Source organism: Osmia lignaria, chromosome 14 (assembly GCF_051020975.1).
Source record: "Osmia lignaria lignaria isolate PbOS001 chromosome 14, iyOsmLign1, whole genome shotgun sequence".
In the NCBI taxonomy this organism is placed as follows: Eukaryota; Metazoa; Arthropoda; class Insecta; order Hymenoptera; family Megachilidae; genus Osmia; species Osmia lignaria.
Genome location: NC_135045.1, coordinates 3387690 through 3402891, shown reverse-complemented (window position 1 = coordinate 3402891; position 15202 = coordinate 3387690). Strand labels below are relative to the sequence as shown.

Here is a 15202-nt window from a genome sequence, read left to right as displayed (position 1 = left end):
ACACCAGTGTACCGCAATAGCAATTTACGAGTACTTTTGGCAATGAGGTGTTTACGAAAGGTTAAGGTGCATGCGCAACGTACATGGGGATCCTTCTCATTCTAACTAACAGAATTTTCATTTTCATTTGTTCTTTTTTCTATCTTTATTATTTTCTCTTCTTAAATCTCTGATTAAATGAAGTAATTTAATGAATGTTATTAAGGTTGTATTACGTCAATGAATTCTTGAAGCGTGCATCAATTTATTAAAATTAACCCTCGGCTAACGGAAGTGACTCAATAAACGACTTAGATTTTAAATTTATTATTTTTGCAATACATATATGAAAATCCTTCGTTTGAAAAATTTGTGTGGCTAATTTTAATAATGATGCACCCTTCTATGCTTGTCATAGGTCGAGGTTACGATTGACACGGCCACCGCCTTGGAAAGGTTAACTTCCAAAATAAATCGAATATTTTATTTTCTGTATAATTATAGATATAAATACATAGCAATTTTAGTTACGTAAGGTTAGGATCTTATCTTACTGTTTGCAATGCATCTGTTTGGCTAGTAACAATTAGTGCATTTTTTCTAGGGAACTATCAGTTCCTCGATGTATTGGTCATTATCGATTGCAGGACAAAACTGGGTAGGGTCCTTCGTTTGAAATATCTTCCCATACTTTTGAAAAGTAGCGTGCATACATATGTGATGCAGGTGGTGAATATGTTAATCTCGAAATGACCGAGAAGTAGGAAACGTTCTCACGTGCGCGAAATCAGTAATACTTCCCAAACATACCGAGTCTCATGCATTCATTGTGTGTCCGAATGTGGCGAATTGGGCCAGTGCCATTTATCGCCCTACATCTCAGAATCGCGATATACCGCCACCTTTCACCATTGATTTGATGCATTTAAGGTTAAATTCCTTGCTAAGGTTCTACCTCTTACCTGTAACTTTCCGCTTGTTTGCAGATAACGTTACGCTAATATAATAATACGATTTCTCATTCATCCTTGGATCAAGGAAGATGCATACAGTCGCTCACAAAAATATTCTTATGTTAGCATTCTAAAATTCTTAGCAAATGAAATACACGCATTGGATGCATATTTTCAGAGTAATATGCTGCAATTAAAGAAAAATGCGAGGCTTGAGAATGTGCAGGAGCGAGCATAGTAAACTTCCCTAGGGAAAATGGCGTTGTAGGGGAAGGAGACTCCCGCCATTCGCGGGAAAACTTAATATCGTTATCTCTCAAAATTAGAATTTTAATTTTCCATTCATGAAATTGATCTACTATTATTCACTGCTTATCGCTACACTGTTTAAAGCTATTCGTACTAATTACCTAATCAACTTTGCGCTTCATGTAGTATAATAGGTAATAAATGAATTTAAAATTGCCGATAATGTTTCAATTTTCTTCGGTTCATTTCTTTCATGCAGTAAACACGATTTATTTTGAAATGTAATTTCCAACACTGCGAATTTACACTCGACCGCAGACTCACAAATAATAATCTTTACATTACTTTCACTGTAACTGAAATAGCGAATAGATTTAAGACGTTCCGCAATTGTACATTTCATGGTAAAATCGATGCATATTTATCATAATTTTATTTCAGCTGTACATGAACTTAATTTTTTTTTTTTGCATTTTGATTACTATTTGACTAATGTGGTTCCAGATGATTTTTTATTATATAGAGTTGGTAATAATTATAGTACAGGGTGTAATTATTGCTCTAATTGTTATTTGGTGATGATTAGGTTGTGCGGGAACGAGGTTGGGTCATCTATATGGGGCAATGCGTGTCTCGTAAAGCGGGCGCCGTCATCGCAACCGGTCATCGCGACTCGCTCACGTATCGCATCATGGATAAACCCGCCAAGGTAATTAATTTAAAAATCACTAATTATATCATTAACCTTCATCAAATAAAATTTCTCTATATATTATTAAAAATGTTAGGGTTAATCATTTATGTAAAATGATTTGATCAGATTCTTTTACAAAACGATTAGTAGGTAATATGTAATCATATCAAATTACACGCTTTTACAATTAGATTCTTCAATACGACGATCATAGTAACCAGAGTATCACCAGCTCATATAACTTTATCGGTTGGTGAGATATTCAATGCCTTTAAAACCACAAGTTAGATGTTCCTTAGAATATTATACTCAGAATTCCTTTCGTAATTTAACATCATTTTAGTAGTGTAATATTCATAATATCTGAAGAATTTTAAAAACGTTCCAATCGAACACACATTGAAGAATAGCAAATAACTATACATCTGCATGCCTACCTACTTTTCAATACATTCCACGTAGCAGGCAACAGCGTAGTCACTTATACTTTTACCGTGAATGAAAATTATTATTTTATTTCTCAAAATAAAGCTACACTAATCATTATATTTCTCAAATATTTATTTATCATTTATATATCATTTTACTTATCAATGAAGTAATAATTATAACGAAACAGTGGTGTATAAAAAATAAAATGCACTTGGAATTTAAAATATTTTTAACTCGTTGAAATTAAATTATCCATAATATAAAATCATGAATTAAACAAATTAAATTATGGAGAAATTTCGTTATGTCTACTTACGCCATTGAGTGGGTAAAATATACATCATAGGCTTTCTTGTTCTTCTCCTTCCTTTCACTTGAGCGTCTGTAGTATTTCAATATACGTACGTGTCTCATTATCCGATTACTTCCTGCATCGAAATCACTAGGAACTTGTTTCAACCATTTAGATACGGTTTTATAAAAAAAAAGAGAAAACCGAATAACTGAATCAAGTAAATATTAATTTAAGTTTTCCTGCGTAAATATTTGTACGCGATTGGTGGTCCGCCATAGGGTGTTCCAGAACTACCGTTGGTCCCTTGAAGGGGTGGTAGCTGGGGTGATTCTGGGGCCTACGTCGGGCCCGATAGCCGACTCTGCCGTCCCTGAGCCCGCGCGCTGTAATTCAAAAACGAAGCTTCAAACAACATTTTGCCAAAGGAAAATGTTGTTCAGAATCACCCCAGCTACCATCCCTTCAAGAGATCAATGGTAATTCCGGAACACCCTGTACATGGGGTTCCTCCCCTACAATCGTCAGTCTTCCAAGGGACGCCCACGGAGAAGGGTGGGAAATGAGATATGAAAAAATTATATTGCAATTTCGCTACCCACGAAAATAATTACAAAGTAAAGGTAAAGATTTTATTTTTCAATGGTGGCACGTAGACATCTGCTAAAGTATGCAAAATCCGTAATCTTACGTGTCCGCTATCTCCACAGGCAGTCGAGCAACGTAATTGTACATGTCCGGCCGACCATACGTACGTTAATATTATTGTACAATTTCACAATGGAAAATTGAATACTCCACCATACATCGTTTATTACAAAATAAACTTTCACCGTAAAACAAAATTACACATTTCATGGATATATTCGTATTATTTAAATAATCTTAGAGAAAGCAAATAACTATGTAAAATTAAAAAAAAAAAAAATTCTAATAGATGATGCAGAGTTAATGGTGACCCAAGCGGAAATAAGGTCGCGAAAAACAATAGATATTAGTTATTGAAAACTGTATGGAAACGCTAATGGATGAAACGTGTGATCGGTAAGCGTAAAATAACGGTGGAGTTGGCGCGGAAAGGAAGGCCTTTCGTCATTCATTTTTTTAACCTGCTATCATGTACATTCTCATCACACGTTGTTCGACTAGATTCGTGTATGTACTATCGTGAAAACGGAGCATGTATATCAGATTCATTTACGGAATACCAATGTTACCACGTACAAGCAATAATTCATGAATGCAAAGCTCGTATCAATGTAGGACGATAATTACCGTACCTAATTAACTGCATATTTATGATCACGATTGAAATATTTTATCAATTGTATTTAATAATGAAATATATAATATAAATCTATGATTAAAATATCGAGAGGACATTGAACTTTGCGAGGATGACCTTCAACTCGTATCTCACGGAATCGGTTAGCTTTTCCGGTATACATAGTTATAAGATACGTGTATGGTATTGCAGTATAGTAATCTAAACGCGGTATCAGATTCTATGTAATACCGGTGCAACTGTTTGCTTTACATCATATTATCGCACGTTTTGATTTGATGTAATTTACTATGTAGATAGGTAGAGGCAATGTTACGTTTTAAACCTGCTTATTCTCTCTACGAGGTCATCATATGTGAAAGTAATTAATCGGCAAATTCATTTACTGCATAGTTCTTGCTCTTTCCTTTCATTATATCCGCTTTCTATTGTTCTCCGTTATGCCGGTTGCCTTCATGGCGAGTGCCCGCTAACCGGAAACAACTTGGAAAAACGCGAAACCGGGAGGATCGACACCTACGCTCGAGATGTAGAGAAAGAGAAGTTTCTCTGGTTTTTTATTCAATTTCTTTGCGATTCATATTTTGAACACTGCAATTTACTTCCATTCACTTTTTCCTTGTAAAGAAACTTTCTTATACGGTACCATGATGACTAGCGCATGGGTACCTGATGACCCACGCACCCTTAAATATAATGCAAGCGTTTAACTGTAGTTAGGGAGTTCGTAGCTCTTAGTGTTACTGCGTTAACAATGGTCAAAGAAACAAACTCGGTTAAACATCTAGGGTCTATCCGTATGGTAGAGTACAAAAGCCAGGTACGCAGAAAATAATAAATGCCGCTAAGCGACAAGGCGAAAAATCAGGTAACAGGTAAAGGTTTATTATGCCGTACATTTATGGGAATTTCCAAATTCATTTATTACCATCAACATCTTCAAGAAAGCTACCTGATGCCTAACGGTACTCCACGTGGAGTGTCCACCTGAGTGTCAGTCCCATACCCAATCACAGCGCGTGAAAATCGACCAATCAGAATTCATACAAATTTACACCCCCTCTCCCAAACGAACGTCCAATCCGCAGCGTCATTAGAAAACTTAACCCCACCAGGGTTTTTCTCAGGAAAATTCCTGAAACCAACAGAAGCTTCTTAAAATCTACAAAACTGAAAGTAAATTACATACAAAGTATGAAGTATCATTTACTTTTACAGTACGTATACTTGAAATATTTTGAATGGTTCCAGTGAAAAAGAAAAAGGTGGCAAACATTTTACCACTCTCACTGGATTGAAGTTTTAATTAAATCAGAAGACTCTCGAAACGTCAGACGGATTAATTTCTGGGTTAAGCTACTTGTAAATGAGCAAAAGCGATATGTTAGTTACTGGAGCAGAATACCTGTGATTCATAGAGAAAGAAAAAAGTAAAGAGTTAAAATAGTAAAACGAATATGTTGCATTGGCGTAACTGGTAAGGTAATTGCCTGAAAATCATGAGAGCCCGAGTTCAAATCCCGGCAAAGTAAAAAAATAAATCTAAAAATTAGAAATTATAAAAAATAAGGATAGGGTTCTTCTGACGTATATTTTACAAAGAAAGTATCAGAGGGGAACAAAGCTAGTAGAGTAATTGACTTACATTTAAAAATGCTTACGTTGCAAAGTAGTTATAAAGACCTTAAAGAATAGACTCAGGGAGTAGCTTGTATCAGAGTGTGTGATGACTCATCGCTTTTATACATATTAACTTGAAGAAAAATCAGAGTGACGTCACTACGTTATCTGTAGACCCAAGTTCAACAAGGAAAGTTCAGTGCAATGCTCATCGATCATTGTCTGGTATAAAAAAAAAGTGTGAAAATTTCGTGCCAATGTTTCGAGTAATGAAATTAAGGTGATTTAATGATTTATCCAGTGGCGTAATTAGATAGGGACCAAGGTGGTATAAAAGAACTTAATTTATCTTAGAAAATAATCCTAGTTACGCCAATGGATTTATCGATAAGTTATTTTAACACATCTCTATCGGCTTAAATTAAAATGTAGTATATTTACTGAAAAAGAAAAAAGCTACACAGTTTTGGTCACATACACCTCGTAGTTGGTACGTGAAGTGTAATACTAATGAGAAAAGGGTGTACAGGCTAAGAGTGTTCAAGTAGAATAGTAGTACCAGTTTCCCAAGAAGGACTATAGAGCAGAAGGCTGAGACTTCTAGTTGTATGACTGAAGAACAAGGGAGAGCTTATCGTACTGTCTGAAAGGGATATTGTGTGAAGTTCTTGGTACATGCTATTTACATTCCCCTCTTGCAGCGGGGGTGGTGATAAGTCTGCAGCATTCGCAGTATCATCACTCCCACTCTGAATCACCATATAAATAGCTGCAAATTATACCATTTGCACTATTAACATTTAAGCTTGACGTCTTATGACGCCGCCCGGTGGACCGGTTTGCCATCTTATGACGACATCCGTATGAAAAGTGTTAACTATCCAATTAATAGTTACATGGAGCATTCCTAAGATTTCCTAAGAATTCTTATTTAACGTCCATCATCCCTCCACCCACCGAGACGCCCGGCTCATTGCCCCCGTACCGGAGGAATCTCTCTCGGTCCGCTTTTTGTGCATCCCTCTGTATCTACCAAAGAAGAGACACGGAATATACATCGAGGGACGCGTCGAAAAGCGAGCGCGGGCGCACTCGAGACGGCAGTCGGGTTGTCGGTGTAGAGCGACGGTGTGCGGTGGCGTCGCGACGCCGGCGCACTCGGTACGATCGATTATTCCACGTTTCGCTGGCCATGTACTCGGCCGCTGGTGGTAAGAGGAGGCTAGTTGAACAGAGACGAACAGCCCAGGTGGAGGAAGCGTGTCGAGGAAGAGAATGAGAGGGTGAAAACGAAGAGGCGAGAAGGTGCGCGTGTGTCTTTTAGCGACAACGCGTGTGCAGGATCTTGAAGGAAAAAAAAAAAAGGGAAAAGAAGAGAAACGGTTGACAGATCAGCAGGAAGAGTTTGTTAGTGCCGAAAAACAGGCAGCCCGCGTTGGTGCCCTCCCTCGGTTAAAAATATTCCCGCACAACGGTGCAGGATGACGTCGTTGCGGATTTAGAAGAGAAACGTAACCTGGACGTGCCGGGATCGATCCTAACACGGGTCTTCTTCAACAGCCGGCTGACACTGGCCAGAAGACATGGATTATCGGTCGACTGGCACCAGGTGCGAGGATGACACCCTGGAGAACGAGAAAGGAATCGGTGCTGCGGTAAGGGATGAAATCCTTCCTTCTCCTGATAAATGCTGTTTCAGTTTTACCCCTTCTACGATGCTCCACGGGACGTCACCCAAATCGTTATTGCCCAAGTGATTTCCGGCCCGGTATGCAGACCTTTCTTGCCGCAACAGATAAATAATACGACGAACATTAACGGTGACGACAGTGTGCGATAAACGACATCTGCTGTCGATTAACTATTTCAAGGGTATCGATGTTAAATTAGTAATCAAAGGTTTAAGCGGAATTGCGATAAAAAGTCGATATACCGAGTGAATCATTATATCCACGTGTTGAAGGGTACTTCAATCTAAGATTATTTTAATTATTTATACGAGAGATATTTCGTATAATTAAAGTCGAGTCGCGTGTTAAGTATTGGTAACTGGCATTTGGATAAGTGTACGAAAGTCTTAGGGAATGTCGTTGATTTGGGGACGCGGTTACTCTATTTCTGGAGTTCGAATCGGGTTACTTCGTTTTTCAACTTCTATCCTCGCTTTGACGTTATCTGTTCCACTTGATCGACGATAAATCGAGATATATATGATGTATTGATATCGTGGATCGAATCGAGTATACGATTGATATTGTTTACGTATGTTAGTTAATGCGCAGTTTATAAAAATATATGTAAATTGCCGATAATTGGTACAATTGCATCATTCAAATTAAAAAATATTTATGAATATGATGTAACGATACCGCTCACTACTCTGCAGCTTTCACGATTCATTATAAAGCATATTAGACTTCTGATAACAATATCTATGACCTCTTGATTGTGATGGTTCAGACAGAAGAGAACTTATAAAACACCTCTATAAGAAATGTGTTTCATCTCTTATCATTTTACTTCGAGAAGAAACAAATATTTTGTATAATACAAGAAAAATATTGCCTCTTCACTGTTTGTGATAATATTGTGTATGGGTACTTGCGAGAAAGTTAGTACCGCGGATCCCTCTGGTGGCGAGCGCAGGAAGTGTATACCGTCAGAATAGAGTATTAGAATTTAAGTATTAAAAGTTCAGAACGGTGAGGGGGATCACCGTTGCAGCTACCTTTACCGCAGTAATAACTGATGATGAAAACTATTGCGTAACAGTTGCATCGTTCCATCGATCGTTAGTTGATACAGCAAAACTGGTGCGAAACCGGGTGGTTGCCAAAACATTCCTAATATTCTTAACACGATTTTTTCTTTTTTTAAATGTTCCAGGGTGAACATAAGGGTGCATCGAAGCGTGGCGGCTCCCATACACGTGGCACGGCGATGTCTTTCGGTTTTCGACGAAGACCAACCTCCGGGATACCGGTACCGAAAACGAGCCTGCCGATCGAGCTGAGCATGCTGCATCCTCGATCGAAATCAGCCGGCCCTGAACAGAACCGCAGACGCGACGAGGACACGAACATCATCCACAATTCGTCGTCGGGCCGATCGACGCCTCGTCTCGCGCCCCCTAAGAAAGAAGCCAGCGGTATAGCCGTCAGAACGAACCGCTTCGGCTACCGTCAGTCCCAAGCTAAATTCACCAACAAAGTCGGCGACATCCGCAGCAGCCACAGCGTGAGCCATTACAACCACGAGAAGCTGCAGCAACAACAGCAGCAGCAAGAAGGTTTCGTGAAACAACCGCACAGGGTTCAAGTGTCCAGTGTACCGGCACCGAAAGGCAAACCGTCGCCTGTACACAATCCGAATTCGTACAATAACACGAACATCAATCATTCCGATGGTAATCGCAGAACGTCGAGTATCCCAGAGCCAATTGGCAGGTATACCCTTCACACCAGCCACCTGCCTCTACCTCAATTCGCAGTGAGAATGACCGATGCTAATTCAAAAATCGCCAAGACTGCGGCTAATCAGAGCAGAAAGGTCTCTGCAACGTCCAAAAGTTCCACCAGCTCCAAGGAAGGTTCAGGCACTGAGGATTCTGGCGTTGGAAGTCAGCAAGGTTGTCCTGGAGAGAACGATCTAAGGAGCGTTGATTATACCGACGGTTCCCTGTCGAGGAGACGAGGCGTAGGCAGACCCAGGAATCTAAGGATGGTCGTGAATGGGAAGAGCTTCGATGTCAGGGACGTTAGGGACGATGACAGTACGGTTACCGAGATATCTGTTATTCCATTGCCGAAGACATTCGCTGCAGCCAGCACTGGACTGGTTAGAGAAAGAACCACCCAGTATCAAAGAATTGTTAATAAAGACAATAGGTACACCGAGTCGACGACATCTATGTCTACTACATCGTCCGAGGGATACGACGAAGGTTTGGGCGAGGAGAAGGTTTACAAAGACAGATCACATTCCGAGAAGATTCCTTCTATCAAGTCAGACTTCAGTCCGCCTAGTTCTGATGATCCTGAATACGGCCATGGAGAAGCGATGGCTGATGAGTATTCGTTGAGCTCGAGCGACGAGTGTCAACGATCTACTTCCGCTCAACATTTGCAAACTAGCACGGATACAGCAAAGAATGGAACGGTCCCAAAGACAGCTTTACGTTCTGTACTTCTAACCATCGAAGATCCTGCGTTCGCCGCTGCTGCGGCTACGTCTACTGCATTGATAGACGATGAAACCTCGCCTGTGGATAGCCTCTTCGACAGCCTAACAGCCAGCATTACACAGTCGGATGCTAAGGCTCCTAAGAAAGAATATGCCATGGAGCAGTCTGGAAATACGATTGACGACGACAGTCCTGGAACACCGACGAACGTTTCCAATTCGTTGAGCCTGTCCGAGGGTAGAGAATATTTTGACGACGAGATCGCTGATCAACCTGGGCTCGTCTTTGACGATAATTCCAGAGCCGGAGGTGAAACACAGTCTGCTATGGCTAGTCAAGCTGTCACTGAAAATAGTCACACCCTCGTTGAGTCCAGTCCTAAAACAGGTAAATATGATTGAATTAATATGATGGAATTGTTAGTGCTTGTAAGATGGAGCGAGATCAATTATGTGTTTCTTTTATCTGTTTAAATTTCTTAGATTACGTTAACGAGTTACTACCTTCTTTAGGTACAGGACATGGAAAAAATGCAACAAACAGTCCTCACCATGGCAAACGAATAAGCCGAGCTGGAAGCGTTGACACGTTATCTCCTTGTGAATCTATTGCTTCTGATGATTTAATATTGGATTACGAGCAAAGTGATGCGAGTTCCTATGAAGAGCAACAACAACGGTTAGTATTGTATTTTTAGTTTAATAAGTTATTTAAAGTCTAATATGTAACGTATTTTGATTGTTTCCTCTTTTTTGGATTTCAGGGTAGAATCGAACACTGCATTGCAGGATATGGACGATGCTACCATTCTCTCAGAATTAGAAGCTCAAGGTGAAGAAGTGATGAGGCAGTGGACCTCTTTACTGGGCACTTGTCAAATGCTACAGCAGACTAATAATTCAAATACAGTAAATAACAATGTAAATGGTGGATCAACCAATAACAATAATCAACCGGCCAACGAAATAGGGTGTGTATTGAAACGTTTTCTACTATTTTTGAGATTTTTAATTGCTTCATAGTGATCATGACTTAAAGTAATGCATGGTAGACGAAACAAAATTGGAAGTAAAATATATTCGGATTGTTCTTAGGTAATGTTAAGTATTAATTTTTTTTTCTTTTCTTTTTTTTCATAACAAGAAATCAGTATCCCTTTCTAGTTGAAGAAATGTAAAACTTTTTTGTAGCTTAAAGAAAGCTTTTTTTGTTTGTTTTTTCCATACATTTATTGTATATATGTTGCTTTGCTTTGTGTTATTATATATGTTAATTTGTACTTATTGTACACTATAAATGGCGTTCGAAATGCCGTGTTTTATCATAAAATTCCTGCAAGATGAATTTAAAGTAATTGAACAGATAAACTTTATTTTAGAAGCACTATGTATATTATTTCTTATATGGAAGAATATTGAAGTGCTAACAAATTTAGTTCCATAATATGAAAACTTACATGTATTATTATTATTATTATCGGGAAAGGAGTTTATTTTAATTTTTAGGATATTTAAGGTAAGTTATGTAATAATGTACATAAATGTTTCAGTATATTTTATTTCATATTCTTCTATTTGATTATTACTGCTATTACTATAACATTTAATTCTGATAATTCCTATACATTTATGATATAATTCTTGATATAGTTTAATATAACTAAACATATTTGAATATTATTCCTGATACTGAATGTTTCATTTCTCATGCATGCCATAAGCATGATAAATTTTATAATTTATAAATACAGTACTACTGTGCAGTATATTCTTATATTAATTTTTACAAGTTTATTTATTTGACTGTAGTAATACATTTTTAAAACCTGCAAAATTAATATCTCTAATTGAAATTGCTTACGTGAAAGTGTTTAGGTTTGATATAATCACTTTACATGTGATAAAGATTTATGATAACTATATATCAAGCATTGATTAATTTTTTTTAGAATTATTTATGTAATCGATTTAGATTGTATCGTTTTAACAAACATTTATAAAACGTGTCAAGGTTTGCTATACATGGTAGGCATATTTTTGTGATGTGTAAAATATTTTTATTCATATAATTCAGAATCTTCAACATTTCTAATATTAGTTCCAATATTTATAATTACGGTGTTCAAATTTGGCGCGTGAGCGCCTTTTCCCCCCTCTTTCCGGTAAGTGTCATGGCGGCGCCGGCAACTCAAGCTTGCAACGCGTTACGCGTTAGTCACGCGTGTGCGATCGTACCGTTTGGGTCGTTCGGTAATTTTTCAACCGTTGTTGCCTTATCGTGTTTGCTCAATTATCAAGTGATTTTTTATATACGAGTGAAGTGTTACAACAGTAGTGAACAAAATAGAGTGTAAATTAAAATAAAACGAAACGCATATCTATGGTTTATCAAGATATCAATTTAGTGAACAGGTATACGTTCAACGGTGAAGTACTGTCAACAAAGAGAGCGTCATATCGAAGACTTTAATAAAATTTACGAAGCACCACATGGATATACCGATTTTTTTATATTTTTATTGAGACCTGCTTGAAATAAGGTTTGATTAGATGAATTAGCAAAATATATTATCAGCGTTAGTGTCACTGTATTTACATATATTCTCATTTAAGAAATTAAATGTCTGCTTTAAAGCTCTGAAGCGTCTCCCTTTAGAAAAATTCATTTTTCTCTACAGATAATAATATTTAGGTGAGTTGAAATGATAACATCAGGTGACTCACCCTGTATACCCAGTATACATGTAAGGCAAAATGTTACCGTAGTATGCATTGGATTTGTTTAAAATATAATTTTCATGTAAGCTCCCTCGTACGTTATAATTTAATTGCGCTTTAATCGTGTATGCTGCATGTACATTTACCCAAATTTTTTTTCTGATGAATGTTTGAAAGATGTACGCCAGTTTCTTTTCATTCATCACTCGTAGTTTACTCTAAACCGTAATGTATTAGAATCATAGAAATTACATTGAATTTTTTTTCAATTTTGCCCGGATACTATTTTCCGTAACGTTACGTTATGGAACCATGAAAGCGTTAAATAGTACTAAAAGCATTGACGTGACTAGGTAATGCGATCTTATGCAAATAAAATTAAATATAAAATTCTTACAATGTAAAATTATGAATAAAATTATGTTAGAATTAAGTAACACCAGGTACCTGATATTTTTACTCCATTTAGGGAATTTAGTCCACCCTAGAAAAAGTCCTAGTTACGTCAATCAAAAGTGCTCGAAGTAAATCCAATCGTATTTTAATACTGTTTGTACTGATTTTGTCTGAAATTTCGAGATTCGTGTTGCTCGTATTTAGTTCGTTTAATGTCCCTCGTCTTTTCAACAATTTTTCACTTATGTTTAATAAATCCTTGCCTTATAATAAAAGGCATAAAGATTAATTACGTTTTTCATTTGAAGTGAGTCGACTGCTAGGATTCCTTTGCTTTGTTAAAAACAATTTATGTTGCTTTTATGTTTCGTTCGCTTTTTAACTCAGATTTCATTTAGGCGCGATTTAAGATTTCTTGAAATAACGTTGCGAAAAAGGCAAAGCATAGAATTATGTATTTATAAAGTAATCGTCAAATGAAACAATGAACGAGAGAAGTTTGCGAAAGGAAGAACTATCCTTGGATTAAACAAAAGAATCCCTGGGAAAGAGCTGTTTTATTAACAATAATGACAGAGTTTCGTCACGCAATTCCCTTTAATATAATCTAAAGAAACGAGCGTTAGTTGCGTTGAACTTCTCTCCTTGTTTGTGTTTCTTTCAGTTTCTGTTCTTAAGAGGGCATATACACGTCTAAGGTCCAAGAAGCGGTCAATATTTGTGAATTTTTTATAGAAGAAATTGGAACGTTATTTTAAGAAGTACATATGCTCCCTTAAAAACATCCAGTTTCAATTTGAGTCTATTAAAAAGTAGTCACGTGTGGTCCGCCATATTTAGTTACACTAAATCGTTATAAATTTTGCATCATTTTATCTCCCTATAAAAATAATAAGTCATAGATCTCATTTAAACAGTCCATAGTATTCTATAATAGTACATCGAAACGGTCTAATTTTCATTCGTATGAAGAAAATAAAAAAGAACGCAATTTCGCTATCAATTTTAAGGTTATAAATTGGCATATGTACGATACGAACAGATTGGAATGCGCAGGCGCACGCGTTGCGGCGCGAAATTCAAATGTTAAAAATTATTGAAACAAAGGCAAAATTGAAAGACGTCAATTCAGCGATAGTATTTTGTGTTCTAGCGCGCTAATAAAGCGAGTGAAGCAATTGCAAAGCCCCGATGAGGACTCCGCGGGTGGGGACTACTACCAGCTGACATATCCTAACTAGCGACCACAACCCGCCGGCCCTTCTCTGTCGACTAGCGAAAAACCACACTAATCGCAGTGATTAAGTCGGCATAATGTTGAAAACACGGACGTACACTTAGACAGGGACACTGATAAGCCGCATACGAGATATAACACTCTTCGATAGAAGAGAGAGAAACATAAACAAAATGGCGAAACAATATCGTGACTCAGTTTATTCCATAATATAGGGTTTTCCAAAATGGCCTTTAGGTTTCTTTTAAATAATAAAATGCGATGAAACCAGGAATTTTTAAAAAAATTCACTTAATTTGGAAATACTAATTTATGCTAATTAAAAACTAACAAAATTTTGATAAATGACTATAGTCACCTTTAGTAACGAAAGGGTTAAAGTTTTAGATTCTTTTGGGACACCCTGTATAAACGATGGACAACAGAACGCTAGCACAAGTAATAGATGACGAGAGTAATAATGACGATGAGGTATTGATGATAACACGTAACATGTGTAGACGATAGAGATTATTTTTCCAATTTCATACAAGTCTCCGTCACGTCCGACAAATTTTTTCCTTGTCAAAAGAAAAGTTCCAAAGTTAGAACCGTTATCGGTTCGATCGTCCTTTTTCAGTGTGTTTTCTAGTCTCCTAGATGAACTAATTAATCGTCGCTTAATTGATAATAATATTACTACATATACGCAGAATTCATACTCGATTTCCAATATTAATATTACATACGAGTATACTAATTATTATCGTAGGCTGGAAATATACTTAGCTATGATCCTTGGAAAAGTATTATCCAAGAAAATGATCGGCGACAGCTTAACGTTCGTTTTCGAGTTCATTTTTTCTTTATACTTTTCTTTTAAATGAACAGCATGTTGTAAAGAATATTATTGCACGATTGCCTCCTTTATCCGCTTTGTTTCACTGTGATTTCGTTTTATTTCATTGTGTGAATTACTCGTGAGTTTCGTACAAATATACAGGGTGGTTCACATAAATTGAGCACCTCAATTATTAGTAGTTTAATTAACACTTTCTTTATCATAGAGGGTATAAGTATTTATCCTTTATGATAAAAGAATTTTTTACTGATTAAAAAAAGAACTCGTAGTTGCCATGGCTTAAAAATATGAACGATGAAACAAATATCAATTCAAATTTTCCCG

The 15202-nt window shown here is 37.1% G+C and overlaps 1 protein-coding gene across 7 annotated transcripts in view; it reads left to right on the top strand.

Annotated features, from left to right (window-relative positions):
• LOC117607338 (uncharacterized) overlaps positions 1-15202 on the top strand; it is a 28416-nt gene that overhangs the window by 930 nt on the left and 12284 nt on the right. For 5 of the 7 annotated variants that reach the window (XR_004582166.2, XM_034330921.2, XM_034330919.2 and 2 more), the window contains 4 exons: positions 1768-1890; positions 8391-10074; positions 10170-10365; positions 10451-10657. Coding sequence is in view for 6 of the 7 variants with exons in the window: in XM_034330921.2 (XP_034186812.2) it covers positions 1798-1890; positions 8391-10074; positions 10170-10365; positions 10451-10657 (2180 nt within the window). In the remaining variant the exon portion in view is untranslated. Of the gene's footprint in view, positions 1-1767; positions 1891-6656; positions 7160-8390; positions 10075-10169; positions 10366-10450; positions 10658-15202 lie in introns of those variants that run through there. The other 2 variants (XM_034330922.2, XM_034330920.2) reach the window with 2 other exon arrangements.